This window comes from Oncorhynchus keta, chromosome 36 (genome assembly GCF_023373465.1).
Source record: "Oncorhynchus keta strain PuntledgeMale-10-30-2019 chromosome 36, Oket_V2, whole genome shotgun sequence".
Classification (NCBI taxonomy): Eukaryota; Metazoa; Chordata; class Actinopteri; order Salmoniformes; family Salmonidae; genus Oncorhynchus; species Oncorhynchus keta.
Genome location: NC_068456.1, coordinates 28,558,854 through 28,585,776, shown reverse-complemented (window position 1 = coordinate 28,585,776; position 26,923 = coordinate 28,558,854). Strand labels below are relative to the sequence as shown.

The window sequence follows — 26,923 nt, the reverse complement described above, 5'->3', positions numbered from 1 at the left end:
AAGTAGCAGATTGCGGTGCACAGCTACGTAGCTGAAGATGTGACTATAATGGAAACATCTTATGAAGGGGTTCGAATGTATTCTAGAATGTCGGTCCAGAGAAAAGAGAGGATGGTGTGATGGGTTTATTGTGCTTTGTCTCTCACACACCTGCTTCCTGCCAACCTGGCCATGGTGAGTATGTTAAGTCAGTGTGTGTTTGGATATCAAACCTGCTCCCCTCGTCAGAGTTTACAGTCAGGTCTTCATTAATAAACACACATTGACCACACACACTCATTCACAGGTATAACATGAAACACATTGCAAAGTTACAAGACTGACTTTACGTACAAAATCCAGATGCAGAGAACCATGCATTCCTCACGTTGAGTTTGACTTCAATAAAAGTGTAAACACACCAGTTGTAGATATACCGGTCTCCCAAGAGATGAGTAATGTTCAAGTGTTCTCAGTTCAAGTGCAAGCAGTAAGGTCCCTGGTTGACAGTACCTTCATTTAACCAGGTAAGTCATGAGAACACATCTTTTACAATAACAACCTGACCAAGACCTTACGCCTACAGAACACTGTCTAGTTGGTACAACTTGGAGTTTCCACATCTAGAGAAAATAGATGGGAATATGGTCCACCTCGTCTTCCAATGGGCTTATGAGGTCAGGATATTATAAGCAGTGGAGCTCATCATTCACCTGAGCATTCACATTGTTATTGAGGAAGAGATGCGTTCTGATGGGCGGAGCTAGCAATAATAGAAATCATATAAGGTTGGTGCAGGAGAACTACAGATATGAAAAATGCCTGTTTCAAGTTTAAATGTCATACACAACTCAAAAACACTTGTTGGGATAAAGTTATGTTGTGAATGAAACAGGCCTCTATCAGCGTTGGTCTAATGCTACTAAGTTCGTGAACACAAAACTAACCATTATTGCACTGGAACAATTCTCTTGACAGCCTGCAAAACATCTTCATTCTCCACTTTGTTGCCAAACTCCTCCTCCCTGTGCTCCAGAAGAATTCCCTGAGGAAAAAAATACCATTTAAAAAAGGGACCTACGTAATACCAAACAACCTCAACACAATGTGGTCCTTCTGTAGCTCAGTTGGTAGTGGGTTCGATTCCCGGGACCACCCATACGTAGAATGTATGCACACATGACTGACTAAGTCGCTTTGGATAAAAGCGTCTGCTAAATGGCATATATTATTATTATTATATTACAACAATGCTGCTGCTCTTGGTCTATACATTTCGGTTAAACTGTGTTTGTATCAATATTGTCCTAGAGGACTTCCTTCCCTTGTCTCTGCTCATGGCCACTGATTACTGAGTTGATAACAGATAGTGTGTGTGTCTCATCTGCAGCACTGGATCCATCATGGTTGAGTCTCTCCCCTCATACATGTGTCAGCAGTTGGAGTCTAAAGGTGTCAGCATGCTTCAGTTCGGCTGGCACCCAGCAGAGTGCTAGCATACTCCCTTAATAGACCTCTGCTTGAAAAATGAAGGGGAAAAAAGCAGCAATAGTACTGTTTATCAATTTTGAGACACCGTAGCCAGTATACATTACAGTTCCTCAAAATAGTACGAATGAATCTAACTCAAGAAATCTGTCATTGCAATTTTTTTTTTAAATGAGAGGAGATCTTAGTTTAATGTAAAATTGCACACCTAAAATCTTAGGTGCAGTATTTCAACAACAAAAATTTAATGAAAACAAGTCATCTCTCGTTGAATGACAGACTTAATTGAAGAATCCCTACTGTTGACCAATCACAGACAAAGGGGAGTAGACTTTGGCTTGCCTCAAAATTGTGTGCCCGAACAGCTGAAAAAACCCTTACTGAAGTCAAAAATGAACAAAAATGTCACCGTATTGGCACAAACTGTTACTGTTTCGGCTGAGAAGCATGCGGACACCTTAACAGCTCCAGTTAATGATTCCCAGCTGTGGCTGAGCGTAATCCATTGATGCACAGCCCTGTGTGTGGGGTACCTGGTTCCCTGCTCCGATGACAAACACGCCTCCCAGGACGAAGCCCTCCCCCAACATGTTGCCATGGTAACCGGCCTTCCAGGCCCGCATAAAGTTCTGCCACACCCCCAGACGGATGAAGCCCAGCCCCCCCATCTTCCTCTGTAGTGGGCCATAGAAGTGGTGCTGCAAAGAACACAAGTAAACTAATCAATCAAGAGAAAAGAAAACTCAAAACTCAGGCACAGACAACAGGCATACTATATCTACACATGGTTCAGCTCCTCTCCTTCATAGCAGGCCTGTGTAGAAATCGATTCAAACATGTTCACAGTTCATTTAAGCCAGTGCAGATGAAGGAATGGAGACAAGGAGAGGAAGCCTTTGTTAGACTATTGAGATGTACCCATAGTCAAGTCCGTCTCACCTTCTATAGACTATTGAGATGCACCCATAGAGAGTCGGGGTGTTTCTCAAAATACATACGACCATGCTCTGAGCACGCATATAGGAGTATGGAAGTTCGGAGTCAAAATCAAAGTATGCGAAACGGAACACGGCGGACACTTCTCTAATGCGTATTCCATTTGTACAGTTGAAGTCGGATGTTTACATACATTTAAATCTCAGTTTTTCACAATTCCTGACATTTAATCCTAGTAAAGATTCCCTGTCGTAGGTCAGTTAGGATCAACACTTTGTTTTAAGAATGTGAAATGTCAAAATAATAGTACAGAGAATAATTTATTTCAGCTTTTATTTCTTTCATCACATTCCCAGTGGGTCAGAAGTTTATATACACTCAATTAGTATTTGGTAGCATTGTTTAACTTGGGTCAAATGTTTCGGGTAGCCTTCCACAAGCTTCCCACAATAAGTTGGGTGAATTTTGGCCCATTCCTCCTGACAGAGCTGGTGTAACTGAGTCAGGTTTGTGGGCCTCCTTGCTCACACACACTTTTTCAGTTCTCCCCACAAAATGTCAATAGGATTGAGGTCAGGGCTTTGTGATGGCCACTCCAATACCTTGACTTTGTTGTCCTGAAGCCATTTTGTGCTGCTGCTCCAGTTTCAACTGTTCTGCCTTGTTATTATTCGACCATGCTGGTCATTTATGAACATTTGAACATCTTGGCCATGTTCTGTTATAATCTCTACCCGGCACAGCCAGAAGAGGACTGGCCACCCCACATAGCCTGGTTCCTCTCTAGGTTTCTTCCTAGGTTTTGGCCTTTCTAGGGAGTTTTTCCTAGCCACCGTGCTTTTCACCTGCATTGCTTGCTGTTTGGGGTTTTAGGCTGGGTTTCTGTACAGCACTTTGAGATATCAGCTGATGTACGAAGGGCTCTATAAATAAATTTGATTTTGCCACAACTTTGGAAGTATGCTTGGGTTTTTTGTCCATTTGGAAGACCCGTTTGTGACCAAGCTTTAACTTCCTGACTGATGTCTTGACATGTTGCTTCAATATATCCAAATAATGTCCCTTCCTCATGATGCCATTTATTTGGTTTAGTGCAGCAATCCCTCCTGCAGCAAAGCACACCCACAACATGATGCTGCCACCCCCGTGCTTCACGGTTGGTATGGTGTTCTTCGGCTTGCAAGCCCCCACCTTTTTCCTCCAAACATAACGATGGTAATTATGGCCAAACAGTTCTGTTTGTTTCATCAATCTAGAGGACATTTCTCCATGTGCAGTTGCAACCCGTAGTCTGGCTTTTTTATGGCGGTTTTGGAGCAGTGGCTCCTTCCTTGCTGAGCGGCCTTTCAGGTTGTGTCGATATAGGACTTGTTTTACTGTGGATATAGATACTTTTGTACCCGTTTCCTCCAGCATCTTCACAAGGTCCTTTGCTGTTGTTCTGGGATCGATTTGCACTTTTCACACCAAAGTACGTTCATCTCTAGGAGACAGAACACGTCTCCTTCCTGAGCGGTATGATGGCTGCGTGGTCCCATGGTGTTTATACTTGCGTACTATTGTTTGTACAGATGAACGTGGTACCTTCAGGCATTTGGAAATGGCTCCCAATAATGACCCAGACTTGTGTAGGTCCACAATTTTGGCTGATTTCTTTTGATTTTCCAATGATGTCAAGCAAAGAGGCACTGAATTTGAAGGTAGGCCTTGAAATTCATCCACAGGTACACCTCCAATTGACTCAAATGATGTCAATTAGCCTATCAGAAGCTTCTAAAGCCATGACATCATTTTCTGGAATTTTCCAAGCTGTTTAAAAAAGGCACAACTGGAACTCTGATACAGTGAAATAATCTGTCTGTAATCAATTGTTGGAAAAAATTAATTGTGTCATGCACAAAGTAGATGTCCTAACCGACTTGCCAAAACTACAGTTTGTTAACAAGAAATTTGTGGAGTGGTTGAAAAATTTGATTTAATGACTCCAACCAAAGTGTATATAAACTTCCGACTTCAACTGTACATATTTTGCATCGATGCAAGCTTCAACGGAAAGTATGCAAAGAAATATGATGCAACAACTAAATTATGCAACATTTGTTGAAATCAATGGTGGCCATTATTTGAGCTGAAGCGAGAGAAAATACACTTCGACTTCGGAATGAATTGTTGCCTATTCACATCTCATAAAGTATTGTCATCAGGCAACATACTTTATCTTAATACGTTAATAAATACATGCGGTGTTCATTTTGGCATGTTTACCTGCCTACGTACCGGAGATCACAAGCCCATAATAAGTCATAGGGCTAACTGGCAAGCTAATCACGAAGAATTAACATAATATTTGTTTTAGGTCATTATCTGGTTAGCTACATTATTACGAAGCACATATAGATAGCTGATATTTATGAGATAAACGGTTGCTTTGTGTATATCTTGTTTTGTCATTGTTGTCCTGGCTGGAAGATGGTTCATTGAATGGGTAAGTCCATAGGGCTAACTGGCTAGCTAGCCAGTTACCCACAAAATGTGCATAACATTAGTTTTCGGTCATTTTTGTCTGTTTAACTAGCTGGACAGCTAGATTATTCAGATTCACTTATACCTAGCTGATAGTTGTGAAGTAAAACATTTTCTTTGTGTAGATCTGGTTTTGCCTATTGTTGCCATTGTCCTGACCTGGAAGAAGGTTCAGTGAATGAGGAGATTCAGCGTGAGATAATACAGTAGGAATGTACCAGTGCTTCTCAAATGTATCGTTTTATGCATTCTCCACATTCTCGTCCTCACAAGAACATACTCAAGAGAACATGGTGCACTTGTAGCATGATAGTGTGGAGCACGATAGTATGCATACTGAGAAACACCCAGGGCCTCACCTTCTCGTCTACATAGATGTCCCCAGCGAAGTGTGGTCGGAAGTCCTGGATCTCCGTGCCGATGTTCTCCTTCACCACGGCAACTAGAGGGACCCCAAGATCCTCAAGCTGGGTCTTCAGAGAGGACAGCTCGGAAGCTTCCTACACACACACACAATTAGTACAATTTCATTAATAGGATGGGGTCTTGTTTATTCTCCTGATGCATACAGCGGAATCTACACGACAACAATATATGGTGTGGAATATAGACTTGAATTAAGACCATTTCGGATGAACTTTCCCTGTAAGTAAAAAAGCTGACTATACTGTATAGTATCAGTGACATCACTTCACCTCTCTGCACAAAAATCATCCGGGCCGTCGTACAGCCATGACTACTGCTCCAGTCTTCTCCCACAGAGCTTTGGCCTTTATGGTGTTCTCATCTGCAGGACACACACATATACACAGGTCATGCATTGGTCCCTGGGCTCTGCAGTGTGACAATTTTGGTCACATATGCGCCTAAATATTTTTCTGTTCGACCTGGATAAAAACTATTCTTGGAGCACCAGTGTGCCTAGACCATTTTTTAAATCACCCAGATAATAATTGTAATAATTAGGCTTCGCTCTTCCGTTGTTTCAGAGTGTCGCAGAAAAAAAGCGAGCAGATATTCGTTAGCATATTGTGGATCACAAAATGCCTTGCTCAGAGCTATGAAAAAGATATTCAGAGTTCTGTAAACTCTGTTTGAGATTTCAAATCTTAACAGCTGCCATGTTGGCACCAAAGGCTCTAACCTTGCTACATTCTAGTATGAATGTAAAACAGAATGTCATTGTCATACTGTAGAACGTTTGGTGCCAATATGATCGACAGTTTTCTGCACTTTCCGGCCATGCCCAGCGGGTGAACCAGGGCCCTCGTACCGTCTCCAGTGGAGCGGAGGTCTGCGTCCTCCAGGTACTCCAGCGAGGCCTGGGCAGCCTTGGTCAGACACAAGTCAGTGTTGGCCAGGAAGATTCCAACGATGGCAACTCCTAAGGTCCCCAGACCCAGAGACCACATCCCCATCTCAAACAGCTCCACCTCGAGGCTGGAGGACAACACTGCAGCCAAAAAAATAGACAAACATGATTATCAGAGTGATTTATTGTTCTTAGGGAAGGAGAAACTTTAAGAGGAACCAGAGCCTAGAGAAGAGGGACGATCTTCTTACTCGGTCATGCCACATGTACATGTCTCATGATTTCTGGTACTGTTAGATAACGGAACCTTACTGTTAGCGAGAGGCAACATTCTTAGGCATGGGTTAGGGGGTGGGAAGGTTAGGGTCACTGATATAGGCCATAAGATAAGTAAAGGGAACTAGCCTATAACAAACTCCATGCAATGTGTCACTAGAGCGAGATAATGTAATGCTCCTTGCCTGATTTGGGCTTGTTAGGGTCAGGGCTGGATGACGCTGTGCTGAGGTGAAAGGCTTTTAGACAAGGAAGTCTGGCTGTAGGGTTGGTAGAGGGCTGGCTGTTGTGAATGGCACCCCCCAGAGGCAGGTAAGAGATGTGCAGAGTCTGAGATAGCCTCCATCTGGCCCTTAGGGCTTTAGCGGAGTGTCTGGAGAGGGACTGGACCAGTGCCAGGGCCATGGTGACTGTATAAACACAACCCATCAGAACTTTCTCTGACTCTTATAAAACAGACTTTCTCTGAAGAGACAACAAGAAAAACAAAAGCCTTTATCGTGAGGGTGAAATCACTGGCGTTTGAAAGATGGCATGGGCACATGCAACTACTGTTAGGAAGTAGTGACCGATGTTCAAACAGTAGGCTAAAAACAATGTTTTTGTTTATCTTTTCAGAGACAGCCTAGGTTGGGCTGGCACAATTACCATATAACCGTGAGTTATGGATGAAGACCATCATGAAAATAAATTAACCTTCACCAACCCCCCCAAAAAATCTATAAAAATACAAACAGCTGACTGAAAAGTGTGACATGTTGAATGGTAAACTGATGGGTACACTTAATGGCTGCGCGGTATTGTGATGCAATAATTTACATGTTAATATAGAATGTTAAAGGTTGACTCAGCTAAATGACATTGCCATGAGCAGCACTGCAGATATTGAGATGAGCGAGATGCAAGACTTCACTCTCAGTCACACACAGTATCTGCGCATGTGCACGGGTTCGTGTCACGCTGTCACAGCGTGGAAGCCAGGGCACCAAAACGGGGGAGAAGTTGAGCCTCGCGCTTCAACCCCCTCTTAGTTGTAGCGGAAATTGACCCACTATGCTGTTTACTTTCTGGATCTACATCATATTGCTGAGTTCACCTTTAACTGATGTGGCTCGTGCAATGGAATTTATTTATGGTAATGTCAGTTAAGTTGAATCAACAAATCACAGCACAAATTCCAACTTCTACTTCCTGCTTTGCGCCTCGCAATGGCCACCAGTCCACCCATTATGCCATCATTTGGCTTGTTCGACATTGCAGCCGAAGGTACAGATAACTGCCGCCTTACGGATCTACAAAGAATCTTGCATCATAATGAACTACTCATTATTATTTGGAGATCAGTCACAATTTAACCATGATACATTCTGATTTTGATCCTCTCCAACACAGCCAACGACTTGAATGGGGGTTGCCCATTATATTTCTATGGCTGCACGTGCAGACAGGAGCAGAGGAGAAAAACATGCATCCTTTTTTATTTGGCTAATTGAATGGTTATTATGGTGACCAAGGTCATCGATGCTGTACAGAGGTCAATGGACCGCAGACCTCGGGGATAGAAGGATGCTGGATTGGCGCACATTCAACAATTCTGATCTAACAAAGTGGATATTAGTTGTTTTTTTTTTTAACTGTAATGCAGGTAATTGGTGACGGTGACATGAACGTGTATTGGGGTTGACATTAAAGATCAACCGATTATTGGAGGACCAAAAAAAAGCCGATACCGATTAAATCGGACGATTTAAAAATGTATTTGTAATAATGACAATTACAACAATACTGAATGAACACTTATTTTAACTTAATATAATACATCAATAAAATCAATTCAGCCTCAAGTAAATAATGAAACATGTTCATGGTTTAAATAATGCAAAAAGAAAGTGTTGGAGAAGAGTGCAATATGTGCCATGTAAAAAAGCTAACGTTTAAGTTCCTTGCTCAGAACATGAGAACATATGAAAGCTGGTGGTTCCTTTTAACATGAGACTTTAATATTTCAAGGTAAGAGGTTTTAGGTTGTAGTATTTATAGGACTATTTCTCTCTATATCATTTGTATTTCATTAACCTTTGACTATTGGATGTTCTTATAGGCACTTTAGTATTGCCAGTGTAACAGTATAGCTTCCGTCCCTCTCCTCGCCCCTACCTGGGCTCGAACCAAGAACACATCGACAACAGCCACCCTCGACGCAGCGTTACCCATGCAGAGCAAGGGGAACAACTACTCCAAGTCTCAGAGCGAGTGACGTTTGAAATGCTATTAGCGCACATCCAGCTAACTAGCTAGCCATTTCACTTTCGTTACACCAGCCTAATCTCGGGAGTTGATAGGCTTGAAGTCATAAACAGCGCAATGCTTGAAGCACATAGACTTAATTATAACATAATAACACACAGAAATATGAGCCATTGGTCATTAATATGGTCAAATCCGGAAACTATCATTTTGAAAACAAATGTTTCTTCTTTCAGTGAAATACGGAACCGTTCCGTATTTTATCTAATGGGTGGCATCCCTAAGTCTAAATATTGCTGTTACATTGTACAACCTTCAATGTTATGTCATAATTACGTAAAATTCTGGCAAATTAGTTCGCAACGAGCCAGGCGGCCCAAACTGCTGCATATACCCTGACTCTGCGTGCAATGAACGCAAGAGACGTGACACAATTTCACTTGGTTAATATTGCCTGCTAACCTGGATTTCTTTTAGCTAAATATGCAGGTTTAAAAATATATACTTCTGTGTATTGATTTTAAGAAAGGCATTGATGTTTATGGTTAGGTACACGTTGGAGCAACGACAGTCCTTTTTCGCAAATGCGCACTGCATCGATTATATGCAACTAAGGACACGCTAGATAAACTAGTAATATCATCAACCATGTGTAGTTAACTAGTGATTATGATTGATTGTTTTTTATAGGATAAGTTTATTGCTAGCTAGCAACCTACCTTGGCTTCTTACTGCATTTGCGTAACATGCAGACTCCTCGTGGAGTGCAATGAGAGGCAGATGGTTAGAGCGTTGGACTAGTTCACTGTAAGGTTGCAAGATTGAATCCCCGAGCTGAGAAGGTAAAAATCTGTCGTTCTGCCCCTGAACAAGGCAGTTAACCCACCGTTCCTAGGCAGTCATTGAAAATAAGAATGTGTTCTTAATTAACTGACTTGCCTAGGTAAATAAAGGTGTAAAAAATAATAAATAACACCAACAAAAAAAAACACAAATCTGCCAAATCGGTGTCCAAAAATACCCATTTCCGATTGTTATGGAAACTTGAAATCAGCCCTAATTAATCGGCCATTCCGATTAATCGGTCGACCTCTAGTTGACATCCATACAAGCATTATACTCAATATAGTGTGAAATACACATATAAACAATAGCTTAAATGAGGAGAGTCGGGATCTTTCCCACACGCGTTTCTATGGCATTTCCAATGTTCTGGTCGAGTTCCATTAACCTCTTTACCTCATCTTTTACCGTCATCCAAAATTCAATGACTGTCACAGTCCTAAGCCTGGGGCATGTAGTTTAAATGTGTACAGTGGGATGTTGACTAAGAAAAGGAAGAACTACACTTTCACTGTGTGTAAAACTTTCACTCTGGTCAGTATTGTCTGGGTGTGTCAGTTCAGGAGAGTAAAGTATATTATAGTTCAGTACATTATATGTTACTCAACTCTAGTGTGCTGTACTGTGTATTGTACTAAACTCTACTCTATTCTTCTGCACAGTTCAGGACTATACTGAACTTTTTTTTACTGTACTGTGCCATCCACACTACGATTGCTTCAAATTTGGTCCGGTCTGAACCAAAAACAACTTATGTGGACGTTGAAACCAAGGCCAGGGCAGACTGACCATATTTCAACGTCCATGGATGTCCGGTGTCGGTCGGTACGGATGCTGGTTACAGTAAATGGAAAAAGAGGGGGCTCTTGGGTAGATGTCAGTAAGAGATGAGAGAGGTGACATTAACTAGAGAGGCAGAGAGAGAGGGATGGGTTGTCCAGGCTGTTTTCAATCTTACTTTGACCACCACAACAGAAAGATTGAGAAGGGAAAAAAACACAGTTATAAGTTAAATATACAGTGGGGCAAAAAAGTATTTAGTAAGCCACCAATTGTGCAAGTTCTCCTACTTAAAAAGATGAGAGGCCTGTAATTTTCATCACAGGTACACTTCAACTATGACAGACAAAATTAGAAAAAAAATCCAGAAAATCACATTGTAGGATTTTTAATTAATGTATTTGCAAATTATGGTGTAAAATAAGTATTTGGTCAATAACAAAAGTTTATCTCAATACTTTGTTATATACCCTTTGTTGGCAATGACAGAGGTCAAACGTTTTCTGTAAGTCTTCACAAGGTTTTCACACACTGTTGCTGGTATTTTGGCCCATTCCTCCATGCAGATCTCCTCTAGAGCAGTGATGTTTTGGGGATGTTGCTGGGCAACACGTACTTTCAACTCCCTTCAAAGATTTTCTATGGGGTTGAGATCTGGAAACTGACTAGGCCACTCCAGGACCTTGAAATGCTTCTTACGAAGCCACTCCTTCGTTGCCCGGGCGGTGTGTTTGGGATCATTGTCATGCTGAAAGACCCAGCCACGTTTCATCTTCAATGCCGTTGCTGATGGAAGGAGGTTTTCACTCAAAATCTCACGATATATGGCCCCATTCATTCTTTCCTTTACACGGATCAGTCGTCCTGGTCCCTTTGCAGAAAAACAGCCCCAAAGCATGATGTTTCCACCCCCATGCTTCACAGTAGGTATGGTATTCTTTGTCCTTATTATATTATAGTTATATTTTGGTTTCATCTGACCATATGACATTCTCCCAATCTTCTTCTGGATCATCCAAATGCTCTCTAGCAAACTTCAGACGGGCCTGGACATGTACTGGCTTAAGCAGGGGGACACGCCTGGCACTGCAGGATTTGAGTCCCTGGCGGCGTAGTGTGTTACTGATGGTAGGCTTTGTTACTTTGGTCCCAGCTCTCTGCAGGTCATTCACTAGGTTCCCCCGTGTGGTTCTGGGATTTTTGCTCACCGTTCTTGTGATCATTTTGACCCCACGGGGTGAGATCTTGCGTGGAGCCCCAGATCGAGGGAGATTATCAGTGGTCTTGTATGTCTTCCATTTCCTAATAATTGCTCCCACAGTTGATTTCTCCAAACCAAGCTACTTACCTATTGTAGATTCAGTTTTCCCAGCCTGGTGCAGGTCTACAATTTTGTTTCTGGTGTCCTTTGACAGCTCTTTGGTCTTGGCCATAGTGGAGTTTGGAGTGTGACTGTTTGAGATTGTGGACAGGTGTCTTTTATACTGATAACAAGTTCAAACAGGTGCCATTAATACAGGTAACGAGTGGAGGACAGAGGAGCCTCTTAAAGAAGAAGTTACAGGTCTGTGAGAGCCAGAAATCTTGCTTGCTTGTAGGTGACCAAATACTTATTTTGCACCATAATTTGCAAATAAATTCATTAAAAATCCTACAATGTGATTTTCTGGATTTTGTTTCTCATTTTGTCTGTCATAGTTGAAGTGTACCTATGATAAAAATTACAGGCCTCTAATATTAGTTGGCAGGGGTCTTTACTTCAACATATTGTTGTACAGAGATGGGTAAGCTGACAACATCACGCTTCAATGGGGCAGAAGTCTGTGCGTTGTGGTTCTGGACGGTCAGACAGCTAGCAACAATGACAAAATGCCATGCCTGTCATTTAAGCTGTTGTTTACTTACATGACTATTCCCACATGTGGGGAAAAGTAACTCCTTTCAGCTTGTTTAATCTTGTTCTTGATACCATGTCTTCTTTTTAGGTGTTTTGAATGATTTTATGTCAATGCTAATATGGCAACAGAAGAATCTAGCTACCAACAACTAACAATGTATTTGAGCGACAACAAGTGGCTCATTATGCAAATGTATTTGTAAATATAATTTACATGTTGCAAAAAAATCTAACCAACCCAGTCTGTTTTGCCCCATAGTTGCGCATGTGTTGGGTTTTGTTGCTAAACAACCAACCTGTCTATTTCCAAAAGATTTGAAGACTTTTTCTGATAGAAAATAAGTCTTAATAAGTCTATCTGTTTAGCCAGAAATCAAAGCCGTTGCTTATTCCTTAGAAAATGGTTGAAATTTTTTATTTATCAAATATATAATCTCTTAGCTTTCATTTGTCACCAGATTTAACATTCTCCTTTGAACTTCACATGTTGGTGCTCATGGGTCCTTTTGGAAATGACCTTAGGCATTGTTTAATGAATGACAGCAAACCTGTTTGTCCTCAGGTAACTGATGGGCGTGACTTAGTAACAAACATATGAACTGCTCCGTTTGTTGTGACTTATCTTTCGACCATCAAACTGTACTGTGGTTATAAAGTTACAGGTGTGACACACACTTGAGCGCACACACACACACAAGCTTGAGCGCACACACCCTAATGTCTCAGACGATAGCTTACATGGCTAATCCTTCTTCCCCTTGTATAAGCAAGAGGGGCCTTAACATACAATGTTAGACAGTACACAGTGAATCATCAGTATAGTCAATTGAGGATAATTATTATTAGTCTATATGAACATGAACAAAATACTGTTACTGTATTGTCAGGGCTTACTTAGATGTGGATTTTTCAAGATGTGGATTTTTCAAGATATGAATCATTCGGGTATTTTCCATTTTCTCTGAACAAGACAGTCTGAATGGTCCACCAAATGCTTAGGCCTACATACATGAAATATATGTGAAACCAAACTGAACACAAACCTACACGTATGGTCATTCTAAAAAAATACTAAAATTCCATTTTCAAACATCGATTCATTTATCAAACAATCACCCACTGAAGGTGTGCATTCATTTCCCTCAAGTTCAGCTCATTCAGTCCCAAATACTCTGTTCTGCACTTCACTGTGACTTGACAGTCTTGACTAACTACTGCAGTGTGACTTCCCTTCCCAGAGTGAGGACAAAGGCCTGAACCCTAATGAGAACAACAACCAATAGACTACCTGGCAGCCGCACATGAACTGATTTGACTAGATTCCATATAGATAGATAGTGGAAAGGAATGTTTACATTGTAAGCTTAGCTATACTGATTTACACATTGACAATGAGTTGAGAAACGGACTGTTATTATTGACAACGAAAATGTGAGAACATAGGATCGATTATCGCGACTAAGATTAAATGGAAAGTATGCTAGTTACAGATCTGAATATTAACTGAATTCTGCAATTTATTATTCCTTATTTTAGAGCGCTTATTTCAAATTGAGTAACACAAATTATTAAATGCGTCTTCCCATGCAAACCCTATCCAAGACCATTTTGCTGCGTTCAACTGCAATGCAATTTGACATAGATAGCTTGCATTATAGCTTCCGTCCCTCTCCTCGCCCCTACCTGGGCTCGAACCAGGAAACCTCAGCACACATCGACAACTGACACCCACGAAGCATCGTTACCCATCGCGCCAGAGCAAGGGGAACAACTACTACTCAGAGCGAGTGACGCGCACCCCGCTAACTAGCTAGCTACACCAATTTGATAAGTAACCTTAACCTTAAGACCCACTAAAAGACAGACAATCATGTTCACTGGTAAGTGGCATTATAAAGTGAACTTTACTAGCTAGCTAAATCTATGTTGGCATTCTTTGATTAATGCATTAAATAGGCCAAGTATAAATTAGTAGTAACAATGACACAACGTTAGCTTGTTCACTTTGTGCGAGCATTTGGGCGAGCTGGCTATCTAGGTTAACGGTAGCTAACTGCGTGATGACGTTAGCTTGCTGATTGAAATAATGCTCGCAACAAAATGTTTAACAATATTTCAAATAATGTATAAAGGAATGATACTCACAAATATTGTGTTGAAGGAGAAGAGTGCAGTTGACGTCTCCGTTCAAAATATCTAAATTTGGCGTAGGTGTATCAGTTGATCAAGATAAATGGATTAGTCATTGCAGGGAAACTAATCGCACAAGATAACACGGACCTTGGACACAAATGAAGTTTATTTTTTGTACAATAAAAACAGATTGACAGATTAATTGTTGAGAAAAAAAATTATACACCGAGGCGTAATGTACCGAGAATGTGTGTCGACACACACACACACACACACACACACACACACACACACACACACACACACACACACATATCAGAGGTGGTAAATTCTGGTAACAGAGTAATTAGAATGACATGTTCATGGACAAAAAGCAGGGTTACTATTTACCAATTAGTAACAGTTTGGCTGTATATTGTGAGGATTCTGTGTTAGGCACTATAGTCCATTACCATATATGTGATTGAATATTATCTGCTGTTGGCTTGTGTGGATGTATGTATGTGTTATGCAACATAGCTGACTTGAGACATTGTTAATCGTTTCAGGGCCATGGGCCTTTCTCATGATGGAAAAATACAGAATAACATGAAGACAGGAACTGTGCAATGAGTTGGGGGGGCACATTCAGAACGTAGTGTTGCGAGAACAAATGGTATTTTGTTAGATAACAGGAGCCAGGTGCCTGATAACTGTATATTCTACACTACAACGACTGACCGCTGGAGCGCCCGGGGGCTGGGACCAGCTCTGCGCCCAATCTCTACTCTGACAGGCAGGCTCGGAAGCAGGAACTAATTCTGTCAAGAGTATATTATAATATCTTTGTCAGGAACAAGTCAGCTCTCTGTTTTGCCCTGCGAGGTGGGACAGAGAGCCCATACGAAAATTGCATTTACCACTTATTGCTTAGCTAATAAAAAATACATAGTATACAATCGGTGACTCAACGTCATATTTATCCTGATACCAGATTCGAATTGACGCAACCCTAACAATATATCACAGTTATGTTTTCAGTAGACTAACCGATTAGGCCTAGAGTGACAGATAAACACCCAACCCTGTGCCCCCTGCATACACACCACATGGCCCATACACACACATAGCCTAACACAGAGAAACACTTCTCAATAAGTCTGATAACAAATCTTACTACCAGGGTAGGCCTACACCTGGGCTTGGTTACATTGCAATGTTATTTTTGGTGTTGATGAGTTACTCTAGTGATGGGAGTAGATACTTAGGCTCAGAAGAGAGATTGACTGGCCCCAGTGATGTACTGGGATGAATTGGAACTCAGACTGCGAGCCAGGTCTAATCGCCCAATATCGGTGCCAACCTCACTAATGCTCTTGTGGCTGAATGGAAGCAAGTCCCCACAGCAATGCTCCAACATGTAGTGGAAAGCTTTCCCAGAAGAGTGGAGGTTGTTATAGCAGCAAAGAAGGGACCAACTCCATATTAATGCCCATGGTTTTGGAATGAGATGTTCGATGAGCAGGTGTCCACATACTTTTGGTCATTATAGGTAGGCCTAAAGGTTTATAGGCAAGATAACCCAATCAAAATGGAAAGCTCCTAGAAAGTGGGAATATGCCAGGCCTATTGAGCCAAAATCAATTATGGCCTATTGTATAAATAGAACAAACATTAACAAAACTCTTTTAAGAGATCAGATTTTTTGTTTATAAATACTTTGCTACAATGACACAGTTATCTACCCACCTCGTTCCTTTCTTTTAGCAATTCCATCTAGTAAGTACACCATCATGCTTTCGGGATGTGTCTTTTCAGATTCCACAATGATTTAGTTGTGGACACTACATCAACACACTTGCCAACACTCCAGCCTTTGGGAATCTTGCTCAGAGCTCCAGTCAAATTGGGCTCTGCGGAAGCAGAGCGAACAGTCTATGGTTTGGGTGGCTGGAGTCTTTAACAATTTTTCGGGGCTTCCTTTCACACCCTTAACTACAGCTCAGCGTTCAACACCATAGTGTCCTCAAAGCTCATCACTAAGCTAAGGACCCTGGGACTAAACACCTCCCTCTGCAACTTGATCCTGGACTTCCTGATGGGCTGCCCCCAGGTGGTAAGGGTAGCGAACAACACGTCTGACACGCTGATCCTCTACACGGGGGCCCCTCAGGTGTGCGTACCTAGTTCCTGTTTACCCACGACTGCGTGGTCAAGCACGACTCCAACACCATTATTAAGTTTGCCGACAACACAACGGTGGTAGGCCAGATCACGGACAATAATGAGAGCCTATATGGAGGAGGTCAGAGACCTGGCAGTCTGGTGCCAGGACAACAACCTCTCTCTCAATGTGATCAAGACAAATGAGCTGATTGTTTACTACAGGAAAAGGAGGGCAGAGCACGCCCCCATTTACATCAACAGGGCTGTCCACATCACCAACAAACTATCATGGTCCAAATACACCAAGACAGTCGTGAAGAGGGCACGACAACATCTATTCCCCCTCAGGAGACTGAAAAGATTTGGCATGAGTCCTCAGATCCTCAAAAAGTTCTACAGCTGCACCATCGAGAGCACCCTGACTGGTTGCATCACCGCCTGGTATGACAACAGCTCGGCATCCGACCGCAAGGCACTACAGATGGTAGTGCGTACGGCCTAGTACATCACTGGGATCACGCTTCCTGCCATCCAGGACCTCTATACCAGGCGGTGTCAGAGGAAGGCTCTAAAAATTGTCAAAGACTCCAGCCACCCTAGTCATAGACTGTACTCTCTGCTACCGCATGGAAAGCTGTACCGGAGCGCCACGTCTAGGTCCAAGAGGCTTCTGAACAGCTTCTACCCCCAAGCCATAAGACTACTGAACAGTTAATCAAATGGCTACCTGGACTATTTGCATTGAACCCCCCTTTTTTTAAGCTACTGATGCTCACTGTTTATTATATATGCATAGTCACTTTACCCCTACCTACATGTACATATTACCTCAATTACCTAGACTAACGTGCACCCGCTATCAGGACTCAGGATAAGACCCAGATGCAGACATTTTGAATCCCAGATGTCTATGTACAAAATAGGGGGAAAGAAAACGACAAGTCAAGGGCAGGCAGAGGTCAGTAATTTACATTTACATTTACATTTAAGTCATTTAGCAGACGCTCTTATCCAGAGCGACATAGGGCAGTGTCAGTAAGGTAAAGAACGGCAGGCAGGCTCAGGGTCATGGCAGGCAGAGGTCAGTAATCCAGGGCAGTGTCAGAAAGGTAAAGAATGACAGTCAGGGTCAGGTCCTGCAAAATGGTCAAAACCGGGAGGACTAGAAAACAGCAACTATAGAAACTCGAAAATGAGAAAACCAAGCCGATGGGACAAGACAAACAGATAACGCAGGTATAAACAAACCAGGAGATAATTGGGACGAATGGGAGACACCTGGTGGGGTGTAGGGACAGGTGAAAGATCAGGCTCCGACACCCCCGCACATTGACTCAGTACCGGTACCCCCTGAATATAGCCTAGTTATTTTTATTTTATTGTGTTACTTAAAAAAAAAAACTTTACTTCATTTAGTAAATATTTTCTTAACTCTTATTTTTCTTAACTGCATTGTTGGTTAAGGGCTTGTAAGTAGGCATTTCACGATAAGGTTAACGACACCTGTTGTTTCGGCGCATGTGACACATAACATGTGATTTGATTTGACCCCTTGTTATGGGGTACTACAGGGTTGTATTCATTAGGGTACACTGTAGCAACCTTTTTCAAAATGTTGTGCTACGGAAAATGAAATTGAGCATTTCTTATAGGACAAGTTCAGATAGTACCTCCCTACAGGTATTTCAATCCGTTTCTCTTCAGTTTGATGACAACTGAGTACGACCCAGAGACTAAAATATTGGACACTTACATGCTTCACCGCCCACAGTTGCCTAAATGCCAATCAGGATGCCGCCATTGTTGTTGACTCATCCCATTCCTCGCTAGCCTGGTCACAGTTTGTGCTGTCTTGCCAACTCCTATGGCCATTGTCACACCAAGACAACAGATCAGGGCCCAGGCTAATTCCTCTCTGTTTTTATGTGAGGATCTGAAATTATCTTCTATTCAATGACATTACATTAGAATGTGCTGTTTTCTATTGCCTTTGGATAGACACTGACATTATAGTGGTGTTGCATGGGTGTAGATATTGTCAATTGAACTGCCTTTATTTGGAATATTCAGAAATCTTCTTCCTGAAAATCAAATTAATAACATTTATGTCAGGGTCTTAACCGCTGTGACTGGCTCGGCAGGCTTTTCGAATAGGACAGAGGTCAGGGGTCAAGTCACAGGAGTTCTCAGAGGGAGCTGGGCATTCCTATAGAGATTTGGGTCACCCCTGTATGTGCTGTATGTTGTGTATTGACATGGGCACCCTAAATATTAAACAAATTAATTATGGTGATAGTTGTAACTGTACACACACAACTCTAACCTCACCTTTGACTCCTCCTGAGAGGATGTAGCTAATGTAGCTAAACTAATTGCAGAATATCCCATTTATAGAGAATATACAGCAAATTCAAAAATCCTCAATCCGCTCAATGTCTTGAGGGGGTCTGCTTGCTTGGCCACTGATCAGTCATAAAGCCCTATTTATTGGCAAGAAGACACGGACTCCTAGAGGCAATCGACCATTTTGCAGTTTAAATACTGTAGCGACCCCGCACAGACAGCTGTGTGTTATGTGTTAGGCTAGGAGGTGGTTGTGTTGTACTGACCAGTACCCGGTGTTCGCGGGGTCCGACATGTCAATCAACCTGCTATCTGCCAATCACGGGAATGCCTGGAATGTTCTGATGCCGGGCATCCTGGTGGTTGGCGGAGTGGCGGGGAGGGGGGTTGGGCAGGGGGGTGGAGCATTGGAAGTTAAGACCAGGTTCAGCCTTTGTTCTCGCTCTCTTACGTCTGGGCTTCACAAGAGAAGGTCACGATTGGCTTGTGGGTTATCTGTCATCTATTTGGCGTGTGCTACGGCCCAAACAGTAGCCTGTGTAAAGTTGGTTTAATAAACCGTCAATTCGCAAACTCAAGCCTCTGTCTGGACAATTGTTCATTTATGATCTAGTCAGGTCATTACATTGGTGTCAGAAGTAAAAACGTTGATACAAGTTAGCCAGCTAGCTAGCTGACTTATGTGGCTAGCTACCGTAGGTGAGAACGGGGATTGAAAATGCTTCGAGGGAATCCGAAAGTGAAGGTGGAGGTAGGGGACGATTATGGCCAAGGAGGTGTGTGTGAATGGACGTCGGGGGCTCTGTCTGAGGAGATCGCCAGGGCGTCGGAGCGCAGAGGCCGCTTGAGGGAGGACGTTAGAGCGATGGCGGCTGAAGCGGGCATGAGTGCTTCGTCGAATGTATTTCGCGCGGATTCTGGTGGGCGGACCGAAGTGGTGACGTCGACGCAGCGTGGCGAGGAATCTGGGGCTCAGGATGTAAACAGACATGGCGGCGCCCAGTTCCCGGCTGCGTCCGTATCTGTTAAGACCCCGAAGTATTCCGGTAAGGCGGATTGGGAAGCTTTTCATGCTCAGTTTGAACTGTTAGCTCATTTTAGGGGGTGGTCGGATGAAGAAAGGGCACTGCAGTTGGCTTTATGCCTCACGGATGAAGCTCTGGCCTGTTTGATATTGATTAGCCCCGAGGACAGGCATGATTATGCTGCTTTAGTGGGAGCACTGAGGAGGCGCTATGGACAGTGTGTACAGCCCGGGCTACTGCGCTCCGAACTGAGTAATAGACGCAGGCAGCCTGGAGAGCCTCTACGGGTGCTAGCTAATGACATTGAGAGCCTCTCTCGGCGGGCATATGCTCACATGCCCCCCTCCGTGCAGAGCGAGCTAGCACGGGACCAGTTCATACAGGTTGTTGTTGTGGTGGGCCGGACCTGTGTTGGGGACTTTTGTCATGTCACTGTGGAGGGGGTGCCCCGCTCCGCCCTGGTGGACACTGGGTCCACAGTAACCCTGGTGAGGCCAGATATTGTGCCAGGTTGGACTCAGTGTGAGCCTACAACTGTGCAGCTCCGCACAGTCACAGGTGAGCTGGCACCCATGAAAGGGAAGGGAATAATGACTCTGACAGTAGGGGGCAGGACTGTGCGTCATCCTGTGTGGGTGGCGGCTGTGCAGGACCCTTGTATCCTGGGGTTGGACTTTCTTAGGAGCACAGGCTGCCAGTTAGACCTAAATAGGGGCACACTGAGCTTCCAGGGAGGGACGGAAGTCACCATGGCCCCCCCCTAATGTCACATTCACTCAACCCAACAAACCCTTTACTCCAACAGTTAAAGCAGCAGAGACTCATGGCTGCGCCCCCTCCCCCACAGCTGTGTGTGACTTTTCCCCAGTCCCCCTGTCACCTACGGCGGTGTGTTACATTCCCCCAGCTACCTCCATGACACAGCCCTCTGTGAGCCCGGGCCGCACCCCCCCAGCCCAGCTACCCCAGATGGGAGAGGAGAGGACACTGTCTGCAGTGAGGGAGATATGGGGGAGGAACTGTGTTGGTCTTGACCCTGAGCAGCAGGAACGGTTGTGGCAGTTGCTGTTTGAATTCAGAGACAGCTTTGCGTTGAGTGAGGAAGAGGTGGGTCAGACTCATCTGGTGCAGCATGAGATCGACACAGGTGATGCTCGACCCATCAAGATGTGTCCCCGCCGTATCCCGCTGGCACGCCAGGAGGCGGCAGACAAGGCTGTGTTGGAGATGCAGCGGGCAGACTTCATTGAGCCCTCAGACAGCCCCTGGGCGGCGCCAGTCGTCATGGTTCCGAAGAAGGGGGGCAAGCTGAGGTTCTGTGCGGACTACAGGCGGCTGAATGAGGTAACCAGGAAGGACTCATACCCCATACCACGTATCGATGAGTCGCTGGACCTGGTTAGGGGTCCTCCTGGTTCTCCTCACTAGACCTCCGCAGTGGCTACTGGCAGGTGCCCCTCTCCCCAGAGGCCAGAGCCAAAACTGCGTTCTCCACTAACAGAGGACACTGGCAGTTCAAGGTCCTGTGCTTTGGCCTGTGCAACGCTCCAGCTACTTTTGAGCGTTTGATGGACAGGGTGCTGGATGGCATCCCCCGACAGCAGTGTCTGGTATACCTCGATGACATCCTGGCCCATGGCAGCTCCTTCCAGTCAGCCCTGGGGCGCTACGGCGTGTGCTGGAGAGGGTGGCTGCCGCAGGTCTGAAGCTCCACCCCGAGAAGTGCCACTTCATGAGGAGAGAGGTGTCCTTCTTGGGCCACCGAGTGGGGAAGGAGGGGATCAGCACCATGGAGGACAAGGTAGGGGCTGTCAGAGACTGGCCCACCCCCACCGACCAGCGTCAGCTGAACCTCGTACTACAGGAGGTTTGTACGGGGCTTCTCAAGCGTTGCTGCACCACTGAACCGCCTGCTGCCGAAGGACAAGGCTTTCACTTGGACAGTGGAGTGTGAGGAGGCGTTCAACACCCTCAAACGTGCACTGATCGAGGCCCCCGTGCTCGCCCCCCCTGACCTCACCTTGCCCTTTATCCTGGACACAGACGCGAGCAATGTGGGCATGGGTGGGGTGCTGGCCCAGGTGGGGCCAGAGGGGGAGAGAGTGGTGGCGTACTTCAGCAAAATATTTGACAAACATGAGCGCCGCTACTGTGTCACCCGGCGGGAGCTCTTGGCTGTTGTGGCTTCCGTCAAACACTTCAAGTACTACCTGGGTGGTCTGCCCTTTACTGTAAGGACTGACCACTCTGCTCTCCAGTGGCTCATGTCTTTCAGAGAGCCAGAGGGGCAGGTGGCACGGCACGCTGGTTGGAGGAGCTTCAGCCGTATGACTTCACGGTGGTGCACAGGGCAGGGGCACGCACAGCTCTGCTGTGAGCTGCAGACTGTCGACGTGGCTGAATGGCGGCAGCAGCAGGGACGGGACACAGACCTATAGCCAGTGCTACAGTGGGTAGAGGCGCAGGTGAGCCCACCATGGGAAGAGGTGACAGCGCTCTCACTCGCGACCAAAGGGTTGTGGTCGAAGTTTGAGAGACTGCGGCTGGCTGATGGCGTGCTACAGCGGGCATGGAAGGAGTCAGCTACGGGAGAGGAGAGGTGGCAGGTGGTGGTCCCAAAAGCATTGCGGGAGGCTGTGCTCCAGAGTACTCATGGGGGGGTGGGGACTGGACACTTTGGGGTCACAAAAACACTGCGCCGTCTCCGTCAGGGCATCTACTGGGGGCAGCACAAGAGGGATGTGGAGGACTTTTGTCGCCGCTGTGACAACTGCACAGCGAGAAAGGGCCCCCCAGGCCGCTCTCATGCTCAGCTCCAACAGTTCCCAGTGGGGGCTCCCATGGAGAGGGTGGGAGTGGATGTAGTTGGGCCGTTCCCCACCACAGACAGTGGAAACCGCTGGGTGCTCACGGCCATGGACTATTTCACAAAATGGCCCGAGTCCTATGCTCTGCCTGACCAGGAGGCAGAGACCATCGTCGACGCCCTGACAGCGGGGATGTTCAGCAGGTTTGGAGCTGCAGAGTCCATCCACAGCGACCAAGGCAGAAACTTTGAGTCCCGTGTGTTCGCCACCATGTGTGAGAGGCTGGGTATGCACAAGACCCGCACTACTCCTCTCCATCCTCAAAGTGATGGCCTTGTGGAGCGCTTCAACAAAACGCTTGGACAGCAGCTGGCCATCGTCTCTTCCAAACACCAGCGTGACTGGGACAAGCACCTGCCTATGGTCCTCATGGCATGCCGCTCCGCTGTCCAAGACTCCACTTCCTGCACGCCTGCCCTCCTCATGCTGGGGAGAGAGATCCGCACCCCTGCGGAGATGGCGTTTGGTCGGCCCCTGGATAGCCCTCATGTTCCTCCGGGGCCGGAGTATGCCCGGAGACTCCAGGACCGCCTGGAGACAGCCCACACCTTCGCCAGAGAGCAGCTGGTGAATGCAGGTGTGAGGCAGAAAAGGAACTATGACGTGCACACCCGGGGAAGGCACTTTGTGGCTGGGGAGCTGGTCTGGGTCTACAGCCCCTAAGGAAAAAAAGGCAGATGCCCCAAGTTGGACAGTCACTGGGTGGGACCCTGCAGTGTCCTGGAGAGGGTAGGGGAGGTTGTGTACCGGTGCAGCTTCCTCCCAGGGGAGAAAGGTGGCACTGCACCGGGACAGGTTAGCCCCATACAGAGGGGCCTCTTCTCCCCAAACCCCAGGAACCCCCACATTCCCCTCTCTGGCAATGACATTCTCCAGGCACCCACCCTCAGGTGCCGCAGACAAGGCTCCAGACAGCCCACTCCCCCTGTCTCCCCCCCTGTGTCACTGCGTGGTTCCCCAGAGCCACGGACTGTATTACCCGTTCCCGCTTCCTTGTCACCCATATCCCTGCCTTCATCCCCTGGGTCCCAGAGGGGCACTCTGCGACCATCACGGCCACACAGGCAAAGGAGACCTCCGGGTCGCTTCAGAGACTTTGTTTGTTCCCTCGGGGACGAGGGACTTTGTGGTGGGGGGGCTGTGTAGCGACCCGCACAGACAGCTGTGTGTTATCAAATCAAATTTATTTATATAGCCCTTCGTACATCAGCTGATATCTCAAAGTGCTGTACAGAAACCCAGCCTAAAACCCCAAACAGCAAACAATGCAGGTGTAAAAGCACGGTGGCTAGGAAAAACTCCCTAGAAAGTGTTATGTGTTAGGCTAGGAGGTGGTTGTGTTGTACTGACCAGTACCCGGTGTTCGCGGGGTCCGACATGTCAATCAACCTGCTATCTGCCAATCACGGGAATGCCTGGAATGTTCTGATGCCGGGCATCCTGGTGGTTGGCGGAGTGGCGTGGAGGGGGGTTGGGCAGGGGGGTGGAGCATTGGAAGTTAAGACCAGGTTCAGCCTTTGTTCTCGCTCTCTTACGTCTGGGCTTCACAAGAGAAGGTCACGATTGGCTTGTGGGTTATCTGTCATCTATTTGGCGTGTGCTTCGGCCCAAACAGTAGCCTGTGTAAAGTTGGTTTAATAAACCGTCAATTCGCAAACTCAAGCCTCTGTCTGGACAATTGTTCATTTATGATCTAGTCAGGTCATTACAATACGTTTTCAACTCTCCAGCTTTCAAGACTCCAGAGGAATGAAAAAGCGTTCTCCTTAGTCTGTATCTGGGAATCTCCCTAGTTAGACAAATACACTGCCATAGCTTTTACAAACGTATAATTACTGTGTAAAACGAGAAAAATTGCTTATACTGATAGGCAAGCTATCACAAAATGTGTTGCTAACCATATCAACAGCCCGTGTTAATAACGTTACAACAACAACAGCTAACGACGTTATTAACTTATCTAGCTAGCAAAAAATGTGCTACTTTTCTCGTGAATTTCTCCGTTGGGCTAAGTAATCGGTGAGGTTAACAGGTTGCTCGACCGACAGCATTCCCTCTCACGGATTTAGAAAAAACATCTGAATCCATGCATGGGGTTTACGTAATAATTTGTCAAAAATGACTGAATGTGGCCTCGTCATCCATCTCCATAGAAACGATGTTACACCATTATCCTAAGCACTAAAACGTGGCCAGTGAATAAATAGTACGTTTTTATTATATTTGAGACATGGAACATAATGTCCACTATAGTTTTAAAATACATGTTTAAAAAAAATCTGTTATTGGTAGAAAGCTTGATAATTCGACATTTCTAGAATTTAGCCTACTTACCTTCCTCACCACACAGCCCATCGCCTCAGGTGAACATTGAACCCAATGACCAAACTAGACCGTTCTGGCTGTAGTGCTGGTTTAAAAACAAACACTTTTCCTATCAGCTTCAGTCGATATGACTTTGTTGCAACAAGTGGAATATTGTCCCTCTCTAGAACATTGTGTGTCTATGGTTCTGGTATAGACTAACTTTTCTACTACTAATATTGATTCTAAGGTGTTTTGTCTGCCCAGTGCCCTTTGGTTTTCAAGCAGTGTTTTTGTATATATACCCTCTGGAGAACTAGATCATGGCCCATAGAATTAGACATAACTCTCATCAAAAGGATGTAGTGAAAACACAACCAATTCATTTATTAAAGGCCCAGTGCAGTCAAAAATGTAATTTTGTTGTGTTTTATATGCAGTACCTGTCAAAATTTTGGACACACCTACTCATTCAAGGGTTTTTCTTTATTTTTACTATTTTCAACATTGTAGAATAATAGCGAAGATATCAAAACGATGAAATAGCACATATGGAATCATGTAGTAACCAAAAAAGTGTTAAACAAATCAAAATATATTTTAGAATGTAGATTCTTCAAAGTAGCCACCCTTTGCCTTGATGACAACAAACTATAGTTTTAGCAAGTCGGTTAGGACATCTACTTTGTGCGTGACACAAGTAATTTTTCAACAATTGTTTACAGACAGATTATTACACTTATCATTCACTGTATCACAATTCCAGTGGGTCAGAAGTTTGCATACATGAAGTTGACTGTGCCTTTAAATAGCTTGGAAAATTCCAGAAAATGATGTCATGGCTTTACAAGCTTCTGATAGGCTAATTGACATAATTTGAGTCAATTGGACGTGTACCTGTGGATGTATTTCAAGGCCTACCTTCAAACTCAGTGCCTCTTTGCCTGACATCATGGGAAAATCAAAAGAAATCAGCCAAGACCTCAAGAAAAGAATTGTAGACAAGTCTGGTTCATCCTTGGGAGCAATTTCCAAATGCCTGAAGGTACCACGTTCATCTGTACAAACAATAGTACGCAAGTATAAACACCATGGGACCACACAGCCGGCATACCACTCAGGAAGGAGACCCGTTCTGTCTCCTAGAGATGAACGTACTTTGGTGCAAAAAGTGCAAATCAATCCCAGAACAACAGCAAAGGACCTTGTGAAGATGCTGGAGGAAACCGGTACAAAAGTAACAATATCCACAGTAAAACGAGTCCTATATCGACATAACCTGAAAGGCTGCTCAGCAAGGAAGAAGCCACTGCTCCAAAACTGCCATAAAAAAGACAGATTACGGTTTGAAACTGCACATGGGGACAAATATCGTACTTTTTGGAGAATTGTCCTCTGGTCTGATGAAAAAAAAATAGAACTGTTTGGCCATAATGACCGTCATTATGTCTGGAGGAAAAAGGGGGAGGCTTGCAAGCTGAAGAACACCATCCCAACCCTGAAGCACAGGGTTGGCAGCATCATGTTGCGAGGGTGCTTTGCTGCAGGAGTGACTGGTGCACTTCACAAAATAGATGGTCCTCAATCCTATAGAAAACTGAAAAAGCATGTGCGAGCAAGGAGGCCTTCAAAACCTGACTCAATTACACCAGCTCTGTCAGGAGAAATGGGCCAAAATTACTTATTGTGGGAATCTTGTGGAAGGCTACCTGAAATGTTTGACCCAAGTTATACAATTTAAAGGCAATGCTAACAAATACTAATTGAGTTTATGTAAACTTCTAACCCACTGGGAATGTGATGAAATAAATAAAAGCTGAAATAA

General features: G+C 44.7%; 1 protein-coding gene across 3 annotated transcripts; it reads right to left on the bottom strand.

The window, feature by feature from the left end:
- Positions 1 to 110: 110 nt before the first annotated feature.
- On the bottom strand, positions 111 to 25,147 carry LOC118369875 (peroxiredoxin-like 2A). 3 transcript variants are annotated; one of them, XM_035754652.2, is made up of 7 exons: positions 14,427 to 14,571; positions 6,700 to 6,924; positions 6,200 to 6,379; positions 5,622 to 5,713; positions 5,286 to 5,426; positions 2,001 to 2,165; positions 111 to 1,024 (listed from the first exon to the last, which is right to left on the bottom strand). In XM_035754652.2, exons 2-7 carry the CDS (start codon positions 6,917 to 6,919, stop codon positions 929 to 931), a joined length of 894 nt encoding a protein of 297 aa, XP_035610545.1. In that variant the 5' UTR covers positions 6,920 to 6,924; positions 14,427 to 14,571; the 3' UTR covers positions 111 to 928. The 3 variants fall into 3 exon arrangements, with proteins under 3 accessions (XP_035610545.1, XP_035610547.1, XP_035610546.1); XM_035754654.2 differs by lacking the exons at positions 6,700 to 6,924; positions 14,427 to 14,571 and adding an exon at positions 25,129 to 25,147; XM_035754653.1 differs by lacking the exon at positions 6,700 to 6,924 and having other exon boundaries at positions 14,427 to 14,581.
- Between the last annotated feature and the right edge of the window lie 1,776 nt (positions 25,148 to 26,923).